Genomic DNA, 17,415 nt, shown 5'->3' with positions numbered 1-17,415 from the left:
AAGTCTGATGATATCGCTGCTTCAGAACTGAGACAGTTTGAAATAATATGCCCGTTCAGTCAACGTGTAGAGGCTGTTTTTTTCATTGACGTGAGGGTCCTGTCCATTGCTTCTCCTGGAAACGTGCCCACTTATCTCACAAGACCAGATGTGTGTAAAGTAAGGTCAGCAGATTGAGACAGGCCTGGTACATGGCTTGTTCGGTAGGGGAGGCGAGAACAGGGGATGATGGGTAGAGTCCTCGTCTCTCTAAGAAGCCCCTGTGTGCCCGTCTCCTCACAGGGTGCCAAGTGGCTTCACAAAAATGCACCCTGGCTGTTTTTTCCATTTTCTGTACTTTTATGATCATTCAAGCAGTCAGATGCGTCACTTGCTCGTGGGAGGGAGAAAGGGCTGGAATTCTTGTGGAAGAGTGGGATTATGGGAAGGGTTGAGTCAGCACTTCCTAACCCTGTTCCTAGAGATCTGTTGTCTTGTAGATTTTCAGTTCAACCCTAACCTGGCACACCTGGTTCTACTAATAAGCAACTCATCGAGATCTCTAGCTGTTGACTGAGGTGTGCTTTGTTAGGGTTAGAGGGAAAACCTACAGGATGGTAGATCTCCAGGAACTACTGGGTTTGGTGTTTGGGTTCAGTGCCATGGAACAGAGTACCAGTGGGGACTTCTGGGATTGAGGATTAGTACTTTAGCCCCGGATGAGAGGGGGGGAGATTGAGGGGTCAGGACTCAGCTCTGTGGCCTGGGGTGAGGGAAGCGGGATTTGAGGCCTGATCCACTGTGGTGCGGGTGTGTCGAGTCAATCATCCTGCTGATCGTGTGCTCTCGGAGGGCACAGTCGACCCTGTCTGGCCCACCCTTCCTGGGGCCTCCCTTCCTCACTGTACTCTCTCTTAGGGTCCCAAAGCCCCCATTGTGACCCCCCCCCTCCACCCCCCCACGGCGGGCGCCTCAGGCTCGTACGGCTGTGCTGCTGTTCCGCCACACGTCCGCCACTCAGAGCTGAGGAATCGGAGAGGAACGCTGCTCGTAAATTCTCCTCTTCTGCGTGCGCACACTCGCGTGTGCGGCGGACAGCTGTGCTCGTCGGGCCGCACGGCGCCATCGCGGTTCTCAGCCTCCCAGACTAACGGCGCTGTGTCTGCCTGTGGTTTTCATTTTGGTCTGACACCTTTCCCAGCTTTCCACCCGTGCGCAGAGCACATCGCTGGTCCCGTGTGGCATGACACTGGGAAGCAGCGCGTTTTTTCCCCCTCGCTCCACTGCTTCACCCCCGTCCCTGTCCCTGTCTCTGGCGGTGCGTTTCTGGGTCTGACCACGTTTAACCGTCTGTGGTGACATGTATCTTAAAGAACTCTTGCAGCACGACCATGTCAGTCTAACAGCTGTCTTAGTCCTTTTGTTAAGATTCTTACGTTCGATTGCGGTTCAGTGCCCCAGCTTCTTTTATGCGTCTGTTCTCGTTACTAGTGGACGATTCGTGGGTGAGGAGTTCCTGTACTGATCACGGTCTTGGCTAAAGGACCTTTCTTTTCTCCCGTTTGAGTTGCTGATCTGGGGCACATAGGTTCTCCATCTTAAGAGCGTATCTTACTTATTATGGAAACATTGAGAAAATGTTTCGCGCGTTTTGCGAGATGGTTTATTTTCCCTCGGGCAGATTTAATGAGTGTTCTAAAAAGGACGCAGCTTGGAATGCCAGGATTTCCAAAAGCGTTTTTATCTTAAACATCTGGGTCTGATTGAGGTGCAATATTTGAGGCTCCGTATTTGTTTGTGACCATCTGAGCAAACATTCTTTTTGCATTCCTTTTGTTTCGGGCAGAAAAATGAAAGGTTTGTGGAATGCTGGCCTGTGCAAACTGCCAGGGGGGAGGGAGAGAGGGGGCCTTCGCTGGCTCCCGTCCTCCTCATCCTCACCCCTCTCTGACTTATCTGCAGATGCAGCAGTTGGAGAGACAGGTGCTGGAGGCCGAGAGACGGGCCCAGAAAGCACACCAGGAGGTAGGAGTGTGTGTGTGTGTGTGTGTGTGAGAGTGTGTGTGTGTGTGCGCATGTGTGTGTGTGTGTGTGTGTGTGTGTATGGGTGAGTGTTTGTGTGTGTGTGTGTGTTGATGTGTATATTGTCTGTGTGCATGTATGTGTGTGGATGGTGTGTTGTGGTGTGTTTTGGCGTGTGTGTGTTGGGATGTTGTGTGGGGTTTGTATGTAGGTTTGTGTGGCGTGTTGTGTGTATCTGTACCTGTGTCTATATTTGTCTGTGTGCATGTGTATGTGTGTGTGTATGGGTAAGTGTTTGTGTGTGTGTGTGTGTGTGTGTGTTCATGTGTGTGTGTATGGGTGAGTGTTTGTGTGTGTGTGTGTCTGTATGGGTGAGTGTGTGTGTGTGTGTGTGTATGGGTAAGTGTTTGTGTGTGTGAGCGTGTATGTGTGTATCTGTACCTGTGTCTATATTTGTACATGTGCATGTGTGTGTCGTGCAGGTCCAGGTGATGGAGGAGAAGCTGAAGGCTGCAGACGTTCAGACGAGCGAGTCAGAGATACGGCTCTTTCGTCGCTGCCAGGACCTGCAGACCCTGCTGCAGGAGAAGGATGACATCATCACACTCCTGGAGCAGCAGCTGGAGGAGCAGGTGAGCCCCTGTCCTCACCTCACAGCCAGGGGGAGACAGAGAGCAAAGCCCAGGAGGCTCAAATCCAAAACACCCCCTACAGTTCAGTGACCAGCTATGGTTATATTATCAATAATATCAACCTTAAAGGAGTGTGCTACAGTGATGAGGGGGTGTGGCATAGAGGTAACAAGGTGTGACAGACAGGAGGGGGTGTGACAGACAGATATGAAAGGGTGAGACAGACATGAGGGGGTTACAGTTGCCAGTTGCCCAGAGGACAGCTCCTATGTCTCTCCCATTGCAGAAGCAGATCAGACTCCAGGAGGCAAAGATTGTGGAGGAGAAAGCTGCCAAGATCAAGGAGTGGGTGATGCTGAAGCTACATGAGGTAGAGTGTGTGTGTGTGTGTGCAGGTGCAGATGTGTGTATATGTTTATGTACTGGTATTTGTGCTGGACATTAACAGCTGTGTGTGTGGTGTGTGTATATGTTTATGCACTGGTACTTGTGCTGGACATTAACATGTGTGTGTGTGGTGTGTCTTCAGCTGGAGGTGGAGAACGGGTCCCTGAGGGAGACTAACCAGCAGCAGAGCTCTCAGATCCTGGACCTGCAGAAACGTGTGCAGGGTGAGGACACACACACACACACACACACACTCATAGTGGCCAGAGATATTGATAAGCAAAGGAAATATTGATAAGCAAAAACTCACATGCTCCCATCTAGATTCTTCTGGTCGTAACTTCTCCACCCGTTTGTGTTTTGGGTTCAGAGATGGAGCAGAAGAGGGCCGGGACCGCCCAGCCCAAACCCGGCGAAGCCCAAAGACTCAGCAGTCTCACGTTCGGCTGCTTCCAAGTGCGAGCCAAGAGCCCGCAGGTTCTGACAGGTCCAGAACCGGCCCGCAGAACCATCAGCACCCAGCAGGCCGGGGGAGAGCCAGCAGAGGTTACTGCCTCACCACAGAGCACTACAGGTATGAGTACAGGCAGAAGATATTTACACTCTGCAGAATATACACTGAAATCATTGAGGTTATACAATCACAGACAATTTCATTTTTGCATTTAGGTAAGTTAAGTGGTGCCTACCACACCTACCCTAACTACACGTCCCAGGTTCAGGGTCAGTACGTGTTCCGTTTTAGAAGCAAGCTTAGAGAAAGGTGGTTTGCAGCTGAGCGTCCGAGTGGTGCCTCTGGCTACTGCTGTTTCACTTAGTGCAGACACATCTAACAGCCAGATCCAGTTTGAATCGTACCAGCGCCTCCTGGCTGAAGTCCTGTTGGGTGACCCTCTGCTGCCTGCAGCGACCCCTCTGGTCAGTCAGGTTCCTGCGATCTGTCTGCGTGGCTGCTTTGGCTGTGCAGTCATCTTCCACAGTAGCTGTGTTTGCAGAGTGCAGTCTACCAGATGTTTGCTAAAACGTGTAATATAGCAGAGCATTTCAGTTTATACACCATGCACTGTAAGAGTACTGGTGCGAATGAGTGCATTTAATGGATCTGTTTCTCTCTGTTCCCTTTAAAAAAAGACAAAACCACCAAACAGAATTCGGGGTCTGCAGGGGGCGATGTGGACAGCCGGGGTCAGAGGTCAGGGCTGCCAGGCCAAGGAGAGGGGGGCTCAGAGAAGCGGTGCGGCTCAGGGAGAGGGGGCGACGGCAGCTCGGAGGAGGAAGGCGAGGGCGGGGGCAGAGGAAGGGCGGAGTCGCTGCGCGTGTCCTCGGCGCTGTCCAGCGCGGCGTCGGACGGCGGGGGCCGCGGGGCGGGGCTGAGGTACAGCCGGGCGGGGAGCGAGACGTACCTCACCGCCTCTGACGACAGCAGCTCGCTGTTCGACGACGACATGCAGCGAGCCGAGCGTCCCCAGCTCCGCCTCCAGGGCGGAGCGGAGGGGGCGGGGCAGGCGGGAGGGGGGCGGGGCAAGACGGGGGCGAAGAACGACAGCTTCTCGGACGACCTCAACAAGCGCTTCCAGTCCCAGCGCCTCGACTCCTCCTCTTCCTCCAGCGAGGCCACCATCCCCAGCCCCGCCCTCTCCCCCAAGCACCCCGCCCCCCTCTCGGAACAGAGTGCCCCCGCCCCGCCCTCTGCGGCGCTGCCCAAGCTGCGCACCCCCAACGCCTTCACCGTCAGCGTGGCGCTAGCCAAGAAGCACCTGAGCCAGCCGTCGCTGAGCAACGACTCCGCCCACGGCCGCAACCGCAACGCCATCAGCATGCTCCGCCCACTCAGGCCCCAGGAGACTGACCTGGACCAGGACCAGGACATGGACACAGCCCGGGACCGGCCTAGCGACACGCCCGCCGCTGGGGAGGACCTAGAGTCGCCCGAGTCACCTGGGATGGTCCCGGGCAGCAAGCCGCCCACACCTCCCCTGCACAGGTTCCCCTCCTGGGTGAGTGCCCAGATTTGCAGAAAGTTTTTCAGGTTGAGCTATGTCACTAGAACTAGAGGGGTATAGGTGAAAGTGAGTTACAGGTGAACTGATTTCTCATCATTATGCATTTTAGTCTTTTTCTTATATCCTTACTTCTGTGTGTTGGAGGTACACAGAGAAAGGACAATAGGTGAGGGTAAATGGGGTTTTCACATGAAAACCTGATGTAGATTTTCTGTGGTAGTTCATTGGGAAAGTTTGAAAAACCTTGCAATGCAATTTTATGTCTTTATTCCTGAGTGTATGATTTAGTAACGGAGGAGTAAAGCTATGGGGATGGAGGAGTGAAATTCTTATTTTGTGATCTGTCACATTTTCCCATCTGTCATTTTGACTGGATTCACAGGAAAGCCGGATATATGCAGTGGCCAAGTCCGGCATCAGACTGTCAGAGACCACGTGTACAGACCCCGTCAGCAAGAGTGAGTGTGTCTCTATCCGACCTCTCTGGGAAGGGTGAGAGAGGGAAGCCTGTCAGTATCATAGCAAAGCTGGGCTAATGGCAGCTAGCCCAGCCTGAGACCCTGCTTCAGTCAGGCCTTTTCAACACACACCACAGATTATATAGGTTAACCAGATATTCTACTTCCTTCCTACTTTTCTTCCATCCGCCCTATTTTTTAATGACAAGGGGTTAAAGTTGGTATTGCTAAGACTTGTAATGAAAGATGCATTGCATTCTTTGCTCAGCTGACACACACATCAAGACTATTATGGTGATATTATTAACAGCAAGAAATTTACTGCAGAAAATCTACTTTTTACTCTTTGCTTACATTTTTAACAATGGCATTTCCCTGCAAACATCTAACTTTCTAAAATAAAGCATTGTTTTTAACCTCTATCCCACACTTATATGACTAGATGTCCTGGAAAGAGAACCAGTCTGTCACACACATGACTGTTTTCAACCGCTTCCTAGCAAACCACAGATTTTGACTGGTTCAAAAGTGTCCCAACAAATCTATTATCCAATTTCATTCTCTGTAATTCTGTGTGCCAGTAGGGTAACATTTAAAAAATAACACTTGTAAGCAGGTTACGAAAATGGCAACCATTCTGTTGGAATGTACAATGTTTTGCATGTAATTCCATACAAGGTCTGTAATTGGCTGACCATGCTTCTTCCCTGTGCCAGACTCCACCCCCCAGTCCTCAAACCCTGCTTCAGTGCTGTATACCTCCCTGATCTACAGGAACATGACCACGCCTGTGTACACAATGCTGAAGGGGGTATGTGTGTGTGTGTGTGTGTATGAGTGTGTAAATGAGTACATATACACATATGTATATGTATATGAGTGTATTTTTGCGGAGCTTAAGGGCTCTGTGTTGTCCGTCCCTCAGAAAGCCACCCAGCTGAGCAGCAGTCCGTTCTCAGACGAGTCGTCGGGCTCAGAGGAGGAGGAGAGCTCTCTCTGCAGCTCCCGCACCTCCGGCTCCGACTCCCGCAAGGGGAGCAGCCCAGGGAGCCCCCGCGCGCTCAAGAGAGGTACACACACACACGCACACACCTATACATACTGATTGGCTGGGAGAACGTGTGTGTGTGCGTGTGTGTGTGTCGGTGTGTATTTTAATTGTGTTGTTGTGGCTGCAGCTGTGTCCATGTCCTCGATGACCTCTGAGAGTGACTACGCCATTCCCCCGGACGCCTACTCCACGGACACAGAGTGCTCCGAGCCAGAGCAGAAACTGCCAAAGACCTGCTCCTCTGCCAGCGACAACGGCAAGAATGTGAGCTTCTCTATCTCTCACACACACATCATATTAATCACACACCACATCTTCTATCCACACACACACACATCCTCTATAACCCCCCCCCACACACACACACACCCTCTATTACCCCCACACACACACACACACGCACACACACACATCCTCTATTATCCACACACACACACGCACATACACACACACACATCCTCTATAACCCCCCACACACACACACACACACCCTCTATTACCCACACACACGCACACACACATACACACACACACGCACACACACACCCTCTATTATCCACACACACACACGCACACCTATACTACACCCACAACCCACTCTTCACCTCCACCCAGCCCCCCTCTCCCTGTCTCTGGGGTTCAGGAGCCGCTGGAGAAGTCGGGGTACCTGCTGAAGATGGGGGGCAAGGTGAAGACCTGGAAGAGACGCTGGTTCGTCCTCAAGGCGGGGGAGCTTCTGTACTACAAGTCACCGGTCAGTCAGTGTTTCTCTCTCACACACGCACACACACGCACACACACACACACGCGCGCGCACATGCGCGCACACACACACAACACGCATCCAGAGTTGCATCCTGTTATTGTTGACTTCTGTGATTGCTCGAGTCTGAGTGTTGGGTGGAGCCTTCTTTACTGCTGCACTATGTCTGTCTGTGGTGCTGTTGTGAGGTCCCAGGTCCCAGTAACTCAGTGTGACTGTGAGGTCCCAGTGACTCAGTGTGACTGTGAGGTCCCGGTAACTCAGTGTGACTGTGAGGTCTCAGTAACTCAGTGTGACTGTGAGGTCCCAGTAACTCAGTGTGACTGTGAGGTCCCAGTATCTCACTGTGACTGTGAGGTCCCAGTGACTCAGTGTGACTATGAGGTCTCAGTAACTCAGTGTGGCTGTGAGGTCTCAGTAACTCAGTGTGACTGTGAGGTCTCAGTAACTCAGTGTGACCGTGAGGTCCCAGTAACTCAGTGTGACTGTGAGGTCCCAGTATCTCACTGTGACTGTGAGGTCCCAGTAACTCAGTGTGACTATGAGGTCTCAGTAACTCAGTGTGACTGTGAGGTCCCAGTAACTCAGTGTGGCTGTGAGGTCCCAGTAACTCAGTGTGACTGTGAGGTCCCAGTAACTCAGTGTGACTGTGAGGTCCCAGTAACTCAGTGTGACTGTGAGGTCCCAGTAACTCAGTGTGGCTGTGAGGTCCCAGTAACTCAGTGTGACTGTGAGGTCCCAGTAGCTCAGTGTGGCTGTGAGGTCTCATGACTCCTGGCCTTGCTGCATGAGTGGCGGGTCTCTCAGAAAGCAGAGAGCAGGGCAGCCAGCTGGCAGGCCTGACTAATGGAGCAGAGGCGGATGATGTATGGGCCGTAACATTGGAACAGCTGCTGGTGATATCCAGTGTGTGTGAGTGTGTATGTGGGAGTGAGCGTGCGGAGAGACTGTGTAGCTCATTTGTATCTGCTACACACACACTCACAAGCCATCTCCAGTGGAACTTTTACAGTTAACGTGCATTTTTCCTGCTGCACTCAGTAGCATTCGCTGTGCTTTCCCTCTCCCCTGTAGCCGTGAAATGGCTTTGGCTCCGATGACAGAGCTGACAGGGCTCCCTGTGTGTCCCGGGCTGTGGAGAAGCCGCTCTGGCGGAATGTTCTGGGTACAGTGTGGGGTGTGGAGTGTGGGGTGTGGGTATCCGTTGGGTTCAGTGATTCATTCTGCTGATGGGTCTTTGTGCCATCTCCCCTCAGAGTGATGTCATAAGGAGACCTCAGGGCCAGATAGAAATCAACGCTACCAGCAGCATCACCCGCGGCGACGGGAAACAGACGCTCCAGGTATGTGTGACAGAGAGAGAAAGAGAGAGAGAGCAAGAGATGGAGAGAGAGAGAGAGAGAGATAGAGAGAGAGACAGAGAGAGAGATGGTATGTGTGCACGTATTTGTGTAAGTGTAGGTTCTTTGCTGTGTTCTAACTGGTGTGTGTGTGTGAGAAAGAGAGAGAGCAACAGACAGAGAAGGAGAGAGAGAGAGAGAGAAACTCGTTTGTGTACTCACTTTTGTGGGTATATGTGTGTGTGTGTGTGTGTAACCTGTAGTATCCTCTGCAGCTGGTCACAGAGAAACGGGTGTACTACCTGACGGCAGATTCTCCAAACCTCCTGGAGGAGTGGATCCGGGTTCTCCAGAACGTCCTGCGGGTCCAGGTGGCCAGCCCACTCTTCACCCAGCCCGAGATCCGGCCGGGCATGAAGGGGCTGCTCACCAAGGTACCGCCCTTGGATCCCCAATATATTGGATCCCCACGTATGGGAAAAAATGAGGGATCAATGACATGACTGCAGCTGTGGACATTTATAACGCATGACTGTGACTGTCCAATATTAAAACAGGTCTGTCACTGACTCTGAAACGATGACACAGCTATGACTGTGACTGATATTGACCCTGTGAATCTGTGACTGACAGGTGAAACATGGCTACTCCAAGCGGGTGTGGTGTGCGCTGATCGGGAAAACTCTCTACTACTTCCGCAGTCAGGAGGACAAGGTACACCCCGTCCCCCTCAGTCCCCACCCTCCACCCTCTCCCGTAAACTTTGTGTACCTTGTTTTTATTCCTGCACCCACAAACTGCCCGTGTCCCTCTTCCAACTGTCCAACTATCACATCCAGAGACACAACAGCATAGTATAACACCATGGTCTTACAGCATCACTGGATGACGGTGTGTGTGTGTGTGCGCATGCGTGTGTGTGTGTGTTCTCAGTTCCCTCTCGGGCAGATCAGGTTGTGGGAAGCACGTGTGGAGGAGGTTGACAGGTCATGTGACTCGGACGAGGACTACGAGTCAAGTGGGCGGAGCCTGCTGTCGACTCACTCCACCATAGCCGTGCAGCCCCCAGACCAGGGCCCAACCTACCTGCTGATTGGCTCTCAGTATGAGAAGGTAAGGCAGAGGGCAGGGCCATAACAATCAGCCAATGACAGGTGAGCCTCAACATGCCTGGGTGCCACTCCTCACCTGTCCCATCTCCTTGCAGGAGGCGTGGCTGTACCACCTGTCTGTGGCATCGGGCTCCACGGGGGGTCAGGTGGGCACAGAGTTTGAACAGCTGGTGGGCAAACTGCTGCAAGTGGAGGGAGACCCAGGTGAGTCTTCTAGCTTAGGTAAAGCACTGTGTATTGGTGTTTTCGGTATGCATCCTTCATTTTAAATTAAATTCAGTTCTGTACATACAGTAAATATTGCCAAAACATAAGAAAAACAAACCAATTTGAATACAAGGGAAGAAAAATCTATTGAAAGCATTTAGTTATTATCTGTAATTATAACTTATATAATTATTATAACTGTAATTATAGTACTTGCAAGTTGAACAGGAAATGCGTGTCATTTATTTGTAGAGTGGTCATTCTTGTTAAGTGGTTATTCACTGTCTCTTTCTCTTTCTCTCTCACTTGCACTCTCTCTCTCTCAGGCTCACAGATATGGAGGCACCCCATGCTGTGCTTCAGTAAGGAGGGTCTCTCCTCTCCTCTCACCACACTGCCCTCCCAGGCCCTGCAGACTGAGGCCATCAAGCTCTTCAAGGTAAACTCGCAGGCAGAGGGACACAAACGTGGGATAGCACAGTAACCGTTACATTAACTTCATTTACTCAACTCCCAACAACCCAGAGTTATGGCTGACAAACTCTCTCTTGTCATGAGACTCTGCCTTTTTAATTCTAATAAAGTTGGCATTAAAAGTCGAAAGTCTCCCTCTCCCTCTCTCTCTGCAGACATGCCAGCTGTTCATCAACGTAGCGATCGATGCTCCAGCGATCGACTACCACGTGTCTCTAGCCCAGAGTGCTTTGCAGGTGTGCCTGACTCACCCAGAGCTGCAGAATGAGATCTACTGCCAGCTGGTGAAACAGACCAGGAAGAGGCAACCCCAAGGCCAGGCTGGGCCTCTGCAGGTACACCTTGTGACCACAGGGGGCAGGGCAAGGACCATGTGCTGACTGTCTGTACATGTCTCTGAATGTCTGTATGTACTATGTAGTCATTACTAATTGTGTCGTGTGTGTGTGTGTGTGTGTGTCGTGTAGGGTTGGCAGCTCCTGGCTCTGTGTGTAGGCCTCTTTCTGCCCCAGCACCCCTTCCTCTGGCTACTACAGGTTCATTTAAAACAGCATGGAGACTCCAGGTGGGCACACACACACACACACATGCACACAGACTCTCTTTCTGTGAAGTGCTTGCTGTAAACAGTCACTCACTCACTCTCTGACAAGCTCACATACGCGTACATGCACACACACACTATGTGAAATGCTTGCCACAAACTGTCGCTCACTCATTCACTGACATGCTCACACACACACACACACACACATGCACCATGTGAGGAACTTGAAACACGCCAATACAACACGCATACCACTCACGCATTCTTCACATACACCATAAATCTACAGTACGCACTACACATAGTCCCCATCTTGCACTCATCACACACTCATAAACTTATGTAAATACCACATAGGAGTCTGCCTCAGTGGCTTGTTAGACATGTCATCAGCCTTTAGCGACACCTGTTTCTCTCTCTCTCACTTTCTCTCTCAGAACAGAGATCGGGAAGTACGCCATCTACTGCCAGCGGTCGGTAGAGCGCACCCAGCAGAAGGGTGAGCGTCAGGCTCGTCCGTCCCGAATGGAGATCCTGTCCATCCTGCTGCGGAACCCCTATCACCACTCCCTCCCCTTCAGTGTGCCTGTGCACTTCCTCAATAACACCTACCAGGTAGTCCGCCTTCCATGTCCCTGTACATACACACACTCAGTTACACACAAACTCACTCAGTCACATGCACTCACTCACACTCACACACTCACTTACACACAAACTCACTCAGTCACTCACACAGTCACACAAACTCACTCACAGTCACATGCACTCACTCACACTCACTCACACACTCACTTACACACAAACTCACTCACACTCACTCACACAGTCACACGCACTCACTCACACTCACTCGCACACTCACACACAAACTCACTCACACATTCACACACATACTCACTCAAACAGTCACACACATTTACTCACACTAACTCACACACTCAGTTACACACTTACTCACTCACATGGTCACACACATTCACTCACTAGCTCACACACTCAGTTACACACTTACTCACACAGTCACACACACTCACTCACACACTCAGTTACACACTTACTCACTCATACTCACTCACAGTCATACACACACTCACTTACACAAATAGTCATTCACTCACTCACTCGCTTACAAACATACTCACTCACACTCACCCACACAGTGAAAGGACTGTTTCAGGTACCTGGTCTGGAGTGACAGATGTTTTTGGGGTGCTGCAGGTGGTGGGGTTTGACGCCTCCACCACAGTGGATGAGTTTCTGGGACGCCTGAACCAGGACACAGGGATGAGGAAAACCGGCCAAACGGGATTCACCCTCTACACCGACGACCCCTCTGGACGGGACCTGGAACACAGTCTACAGGGCAGCATCAAGGTTGGACAGCCTCACAGAAACAGAGCGAATCAGGGACATATAGCAGCCCACAGACACATCGACAGTCTCACAGAAACAGAGCGAATCAGGGACATATAGCAGCCCACAGACACATCGACAGTCTCACAGAAACAGAGCAAATCAGAAACCTATACCAGCGCACAGACACATCTACAGCCTCACAGAAACAGAGCGAATCAGAGACATATACCATCCCACAGACACGTTGACAGCCTCACAGAAACAGAGCGAATCAGGGACATATACCAGCCCATAGACACATCTACAGCCTCACAGAAACAGAGCGAATCAGGGACGTGTACCAGCCCACAGACACCAGCTTTGTACTCATAATACCAGTCTCTGGCACACATAAACATTCAGTCCTTCAGGGTAGGATTTGTAAGTTTTTGGACTGACTTCAATCATTCTTGTAGATAGTTACTTATAACATGTTAATGACTGTTTACTGGCCCTGCCCTCAGATCTGTGACATCATCTCAAAATGGGAGCAGGCCTCCAAAGTTCAGCAAACGGGCAAGTCTGAGAGCACCAGGACTATACGGTTCACCTATAAGAACAGGTAGAGTTCAGACCCTATTTTACAAAGAGGTATACCTCACAATATTATGAATACATGTATCCTGTACCGGTAGAGTTTAAAATATATTTTCCAGTGACTCCAACACACTTCCATTGTTTCCTGAGGACATTTGTTAACCACGCCCCCTGCCCCCCATCCCTGCCCCCCCTCCTCCTGCAGGCTGTACTTCTCTTTCCAGGTGAGGGGGGAGACAGAACGTGAGAGGCTGCTCCTGGCATACCAGACCAGTGAGGAAATCGTCAAAGGGCATTTCCCCATTAACAAGGAGCTGGCCCTGGAGATGTGCGCTCTGTTGGCCCAGGTAGGAACGCTGAAGATGTTATCCTCTGAACACTATCTCACTGCTATCCTGAACATGTACACCCAGAGGACCACCCTCCCAAAAACCCCCAAACCCACACTGAAAATGTACACCCAGAGGACAACCCTCCTCAGATCCCCCAAACCCGCACTGAACATGGACGCACTGTAGGGCTGTTGACAAAGACTACAGCAAGATAAATTAATTTTGTTCTGTTCCGTTTAGTGACTAATGTGATCTTGGATTCTTAAAATGGTTCTAAAACTAATTTTTCATTTTTATTTTGTTGTGATCTGTTGCATCATAATAATTTTGTGTAATTTCTGTAACACCATTTGCCGGAACTAAATGCCATGTTCTACTTCTGTGAATCCAATATATTTGCCAATTAGATTAGTTGTCTCTTCCCTCAGGTAGAATTTGGAGATTTCGAACGTCCGTTCAGCAGCCCGGCCGGACCGGGTTCAGCCCAGTCCAAAACCAACCAGACCCTGAAGCAGGTTCTGGAGAGGTTCTATCCAAAGTGCTATCGCTGGGGCTGTACAGAGGAGCAACTCAGGTAAGTTTCAGGGGAAACACACAAACATCTGCACACACACACACACACACACACATACGCGCACACACGCACACGCACGCACGCACGCACGCACGCACGTACACACACACACACACACCACCATGTGAACATCTAGGGAAATCTTATATTTATATCTTCCTGGAGACATTGTGCCAGCTTAGTCACATCTCAGCCCCTCTTTCCATCTCTGTTCCCCTACCCAAACCCCACTCAGGCAGTTACGGCAGCGCCTGTCCACCTGCTGGGCGTCTCTTAGGGGCCGCGGTGCTTCTGAGTGCGTCCGCATCTACCTGACCGTCGCCCGGAAGTGGCCCTTCTTCGGCACCAAGCTATTCCCCGCCAAGGTGGGTCTGCTGGTTTCTGCAGAGTCGATTACAATCAGGTTGCTACACAGTACTTCACAATGGCCCTTGTCCTGAGAGGATTCATTTTCTCCCTTAACCCTTTAAAAGGCAAGTGAGCACACCTGGAAAACAGTGGGACAGAGAAGAATTTACACCCTAATGTAACACAAACAGACATGAAATATTTAAGATTGGGATTTTAAGAATGCACTGCATGTGAAGAATGTTAAAATGTAGGCCATCCATGGATCTGATGGAATTCCGGAATACTGAATAGACTCACTGCTCTTGAGGCTTAAGAGGTCACCTGAAGGGCACCCCTGTCACAGTCTGTGCTGCGGCTCACTCTCTGTCTGTGTGCATGTGCAGCCCATCACACCCTCCCCGCAGCAGGGCGCCCCCGTGTGGCTGGCGGTGCATGAGGACGGCATCAGCGTGCTGGAGTACAACTCAATGGTGAGAGCCGTGCCAGACTCCGGAACCACAGTTCCATCGCCTTTTGACACCCGATTTATCTCCTGAATATTCATACACTGAGACCATCGAAAGCATTGTTAGCGCCCAGTTCTCAAACCCTCTGTCTAAATGCCCAGCAAGTGACTGAACGTTGTGCCGACCGCCGCTCCCTGCTCACCTTTCAGAGGCTGCTGGTGTCTCACCTGCACAAGAACCTGATGACCTTCGGCGGTTGCCGTGACGACTTCATGCTGGTGGTGGGCCAGAACCTGGGGAGCGGCCTGGCCAAAGATAAGTCCAAGCCCATGGAGAAGCACATGTTCAGCATGGCCAAGCCCAAGGTGAGAGCCCTGTGAGGGCCACTTCTCACAAAGACTCTGTCAAACTGAGAGAATCTGGGGCACTTTCCAGACTGGGGACGGATGGTTATGAGATGTGTGTATGGGCGTTGGTGTGACAATCTCCATCTGCTTTCCCCTACAGATCTTGGAGATGACCCTACTCATCGCCAGCTACATCAACAGTGCCCACCAGCAGAAAGCCGCCGCCCACCACCTCTCTGCACCCGCCCTTCTGTCAGCCCAGCCAATAGATCTCAAGAACATGGAGCTGGACAGCCAATTGCCGGCTTCCCCCATCAGGCCCAGCAAGGCGCCGACCCTGCTGTGAGCACACCCTGTTCGGTACAGCAGCACCGGTGCCATCAATCAATCCTCCACCCTCAGTACAGGAGCCAAGATGGCTCTGAATTCAAACAGCAGTATTATGACATGGTGCTGGTATTGTCATCGGATCATGTGATATGATACTGCCTTTCCTGCTGGTCAATTCATGTGAGACGGTACTTGTCTTCCTCATCGGTACAGTCACATCAGAAGGTACATGGCAATTTTCTGATAAGCCTGGAATGTTTTGAATAACATTTTATCCCTTAAGTGTACTTAAGAACTTATGTAATTATTATTGCATAACAATTACTATTATTATGTTAGAAAACAGCTTTCTGTGATCCTTCTCTCGGTACAGTATGTGCTCCTGTACAGAAGAGTGTCAGGTCCATGTTGGGGAAAAAAACTTATTTCATCAAAATTATTCAGCTTGAAATCAACCTAATATTTAACAATTATTTCAACTTTAAACTATTAAAGTTTATTTCAACACTTTAAACTAAAATTATGAACTTTAATATTCTATATTCTGAAATATTGTGATGTTTTTTTTTTACATGGCCCTAATGTTCTACCATGCATTTGGAACTCATGGAAGGAAAATGAAATCCAACCATTTTTTCATATTTGGAACTTTTAACAGATATGAAGGGAGGGGAGTTTTGGTAGAATCTTGTGAAAATAAGTTTGGACCTACAGAGTGAAGGACTTGAGTAATTTCGGTTTGCCTTTTATTTATCCACAAATAATATTCTTATTCATTGCATGGCTTGAAACAAAATGACTGAAATAATGCTAGGTAACACATGTAAAATAAAGGCTTGAATTAAGGTAACACCTATAACTTAAACGGGACGTTTTAGCAAAGAACCAAACAAAACTGGAAGCTGCCTCCTTTCTATAGTATAACTGATTTTAGTTTCTGAATGGATGAGACTTCCTGTTTAGACCTATTTCTGTTTTAGTCTTTAATTTTTTGCAAGTCTTTAATTGACTTTCACGTGGATAAGTCTCACTGTTTAGCCTCACTGTGGTTTGTCTGTTTGTTCCATATACTGTGATATACCTGTGAATCAGCTTGTGTGCTGGTGTATAAATCCTCATATCCTCCTCAGTCATGATAGGAGAGGGGCCAGACATTTTCACCTTTGTATTTGGTAAAATATTTTTGTTTCAAAGTGTATGGAATTCAGTTTAGAAGAGTAATATTTTAAGAATTATCTGCTTAAATATTTATTTTGATATGCCAGAATATCTATTTAGAAATGGTCACTATGATTGTCACAAAAATGCTATATTTAAATACACAAATGTTATTAAATCAGGTGTTTCTGGAATTATTTTTAACTTTTTTTTCATCTCAGACTTCTTTTTTTCTTCTGGACAGTATTTGTGCTCTCACAGCTAAGAATGTTGTGTGTGTGTCTGTGTGTGCGTGTGCGTGTGCGTGTGCGTGCGTGCGTGCATACTGTTATTTATTGTGATACAGCCTAAAGAACTTTGTCTATGTGCCATTGATGAATGGATAAATGTTCCAAAACCCTATGCTTTATCTGGATGGCATGTTATTAATTACCCTGTAGTAGTGATGACAGATATCGATGAGAGATAATCAACCTAAAAATATGCTGACAGTCTTCATGAAATTAACAAAACTCACTGCAGTCGGTCCTTAACTCCTTTATTTGTGGTCAGGACCATGGCCGTGGCCAAAGTCTACAATAACATCCTGTGGTAAAGTAGCAGAAACAGTGCAATTAACCCAAGCAATTCAGGTGAAGCACCTTGCAAACGGGTACAGTGGCAGTGTCGCTCCTAGGAATCAAATGCGTACCCTTTGAATTATGAACACCTCCACATACCCTGTATTGCTAGGTAATATGTTATTATCTTTCTGTAATGTGAGAAGATAAGGGAGAACAAAGCAGGACCTATGTTCAGGACATTGGACTTTAATTCAATACATAGTTAATATGCAATCGCTGGAAACCGTTCCAGAATCATTCATATTTTAAATATATTTATCATAGTTGCGTAACCAAGTTCCTCCAACAATATGGAGGCTTTAAAATACTTTGGGTGGAATTAAAAGTGCTATCCACTCTAATAT

The 17,415-nt window shown here is 49.4% G+C and overlaps 1 protein-coding gene across 1 annotated transcript in view; it reads left to right on the top strand.

Annotated features, from left to right (window-relative positions):
- plekhh2 (pleckstrin homology domain containing, family H (with MyTH4 domain) member 2) overlaps window positions 1-16,656 on the top strand; it is a 28,726-nt gene extending 12,070 nt beyond the window's left edge. Inside the window, exons 3-30 of the mRNA XM_064317499.1 lie at window positions 1,942-2,004; window positions 2,484-2,633; window positions 2,920-3,003; window positions 3,163-3,244; window positions 3,391-3,594; window positions 4,152-5,017; window positions 5,406-5,481; window positions 6,198-6,292; window positions 6,407-6,551; window positions 6,660-6,796; window positions 7,176-7,286; window positions 8,552-8,638; window positions 8,911-9,069; window positions 9,269-9,349; window positions 9,569-9,748; window positions 9,843-9,951; window positions 10,281-10,393; window positions 10,584-10,763; window positions 10,896-10,993; window positions 11,413-11,590; window positions 12,197-12,352; window positions 12,838-12,935; window positions 13,116-13,257; window positions 13,671-13,816; window positions 14,052-14,181; window positions 14,551-14,637; window positions 14,823-14,978; window positions 15,121-16,656. Coding sequence (XP_064173569.1) covers window positions 1,942-2,004; window positions 2,484-2,633; window positions 2,920-3,003; window positions 3,163-3,244; window positions 3,391-3,594; window positions 4,152-5,017; window positions 5,406-5,481; window positions 6,198-6,292; window positions 6,407-6,551; window positions 6,660-6,796; window positions 7,176-7,286; window positions 8,552-8,638; window positions 8,911-9,069; window positions 9,269-9,349; window positions 9,569-9,748; window positions 9,843-9,951; window positions 10,281-10,393; window positions 10,584-10,763; window positions 10,896-10,993; window positions 11,413-11,590; window positions 12,197-12,352; window positions 12,838-12,935; window positions 13,116-13,257; window positions 13,671-13,816; window positions 14,052-14,181; window positions 14,551-14,637; window positions 14,823-14,978; window positions 15,121-15,306 — 4,299 coding nt within the window. The 3' untranslated portion in view covers window positions 15,307-16,656. The remainder of the gene's footprint in view (window positions 1-1,941; window positions 2,005-2,483; window positions 2,634-2,919; window positions 3,004-3,162; window positions 3,245-3,390; window positions 3,595-4,151; window positions 5,018-5,405; window positions 5,482-6,197; window positions 6,293-6,406; window positions 6,552-6,659; window positions 6,797-7,175; window positions 7,287-8,551; window positions 8,639-8,910; window positions 9,070-9,268; window positions 9,350-9,568; window positions 9,749-9,842; window positions 9,952-10,280; window positions 10,394-10,583; window positions 10,764-10,895; window positions 10,994-11,412; window positions 11,591-12,196; window positions 12,353-12,837; window positions 12,936-13,115; window positions 13,258-13,670; window positions 13,817-14,051; window positions 14,182-14,550; window positions 14,638-14,822; window positions 14,979-15,120) is intronic.
- The last annotated feature ends 759 nt before the right edge of the window (window positions 16,657-17,415 follow it).

This window comes from Anguilla rostrata, chromosome 18 (genome assembly GCF_018555375.3).
Source record: "Anguilla rostrata isolate EN2019 chromosome 18, ASM1855537v3, whole genome shotgun sequence".
Lineage (NCBI taxonomy): Eukaryota > Metazoa > Chordata > Actinopteri > Anguilliformes > Anguillidae > Anguilla > Anguilla rostrata.
Note: the sequence above shows the minus strand (reverse complement) of the source record. Positions and strands in the feature narration are given on the sequence as shown.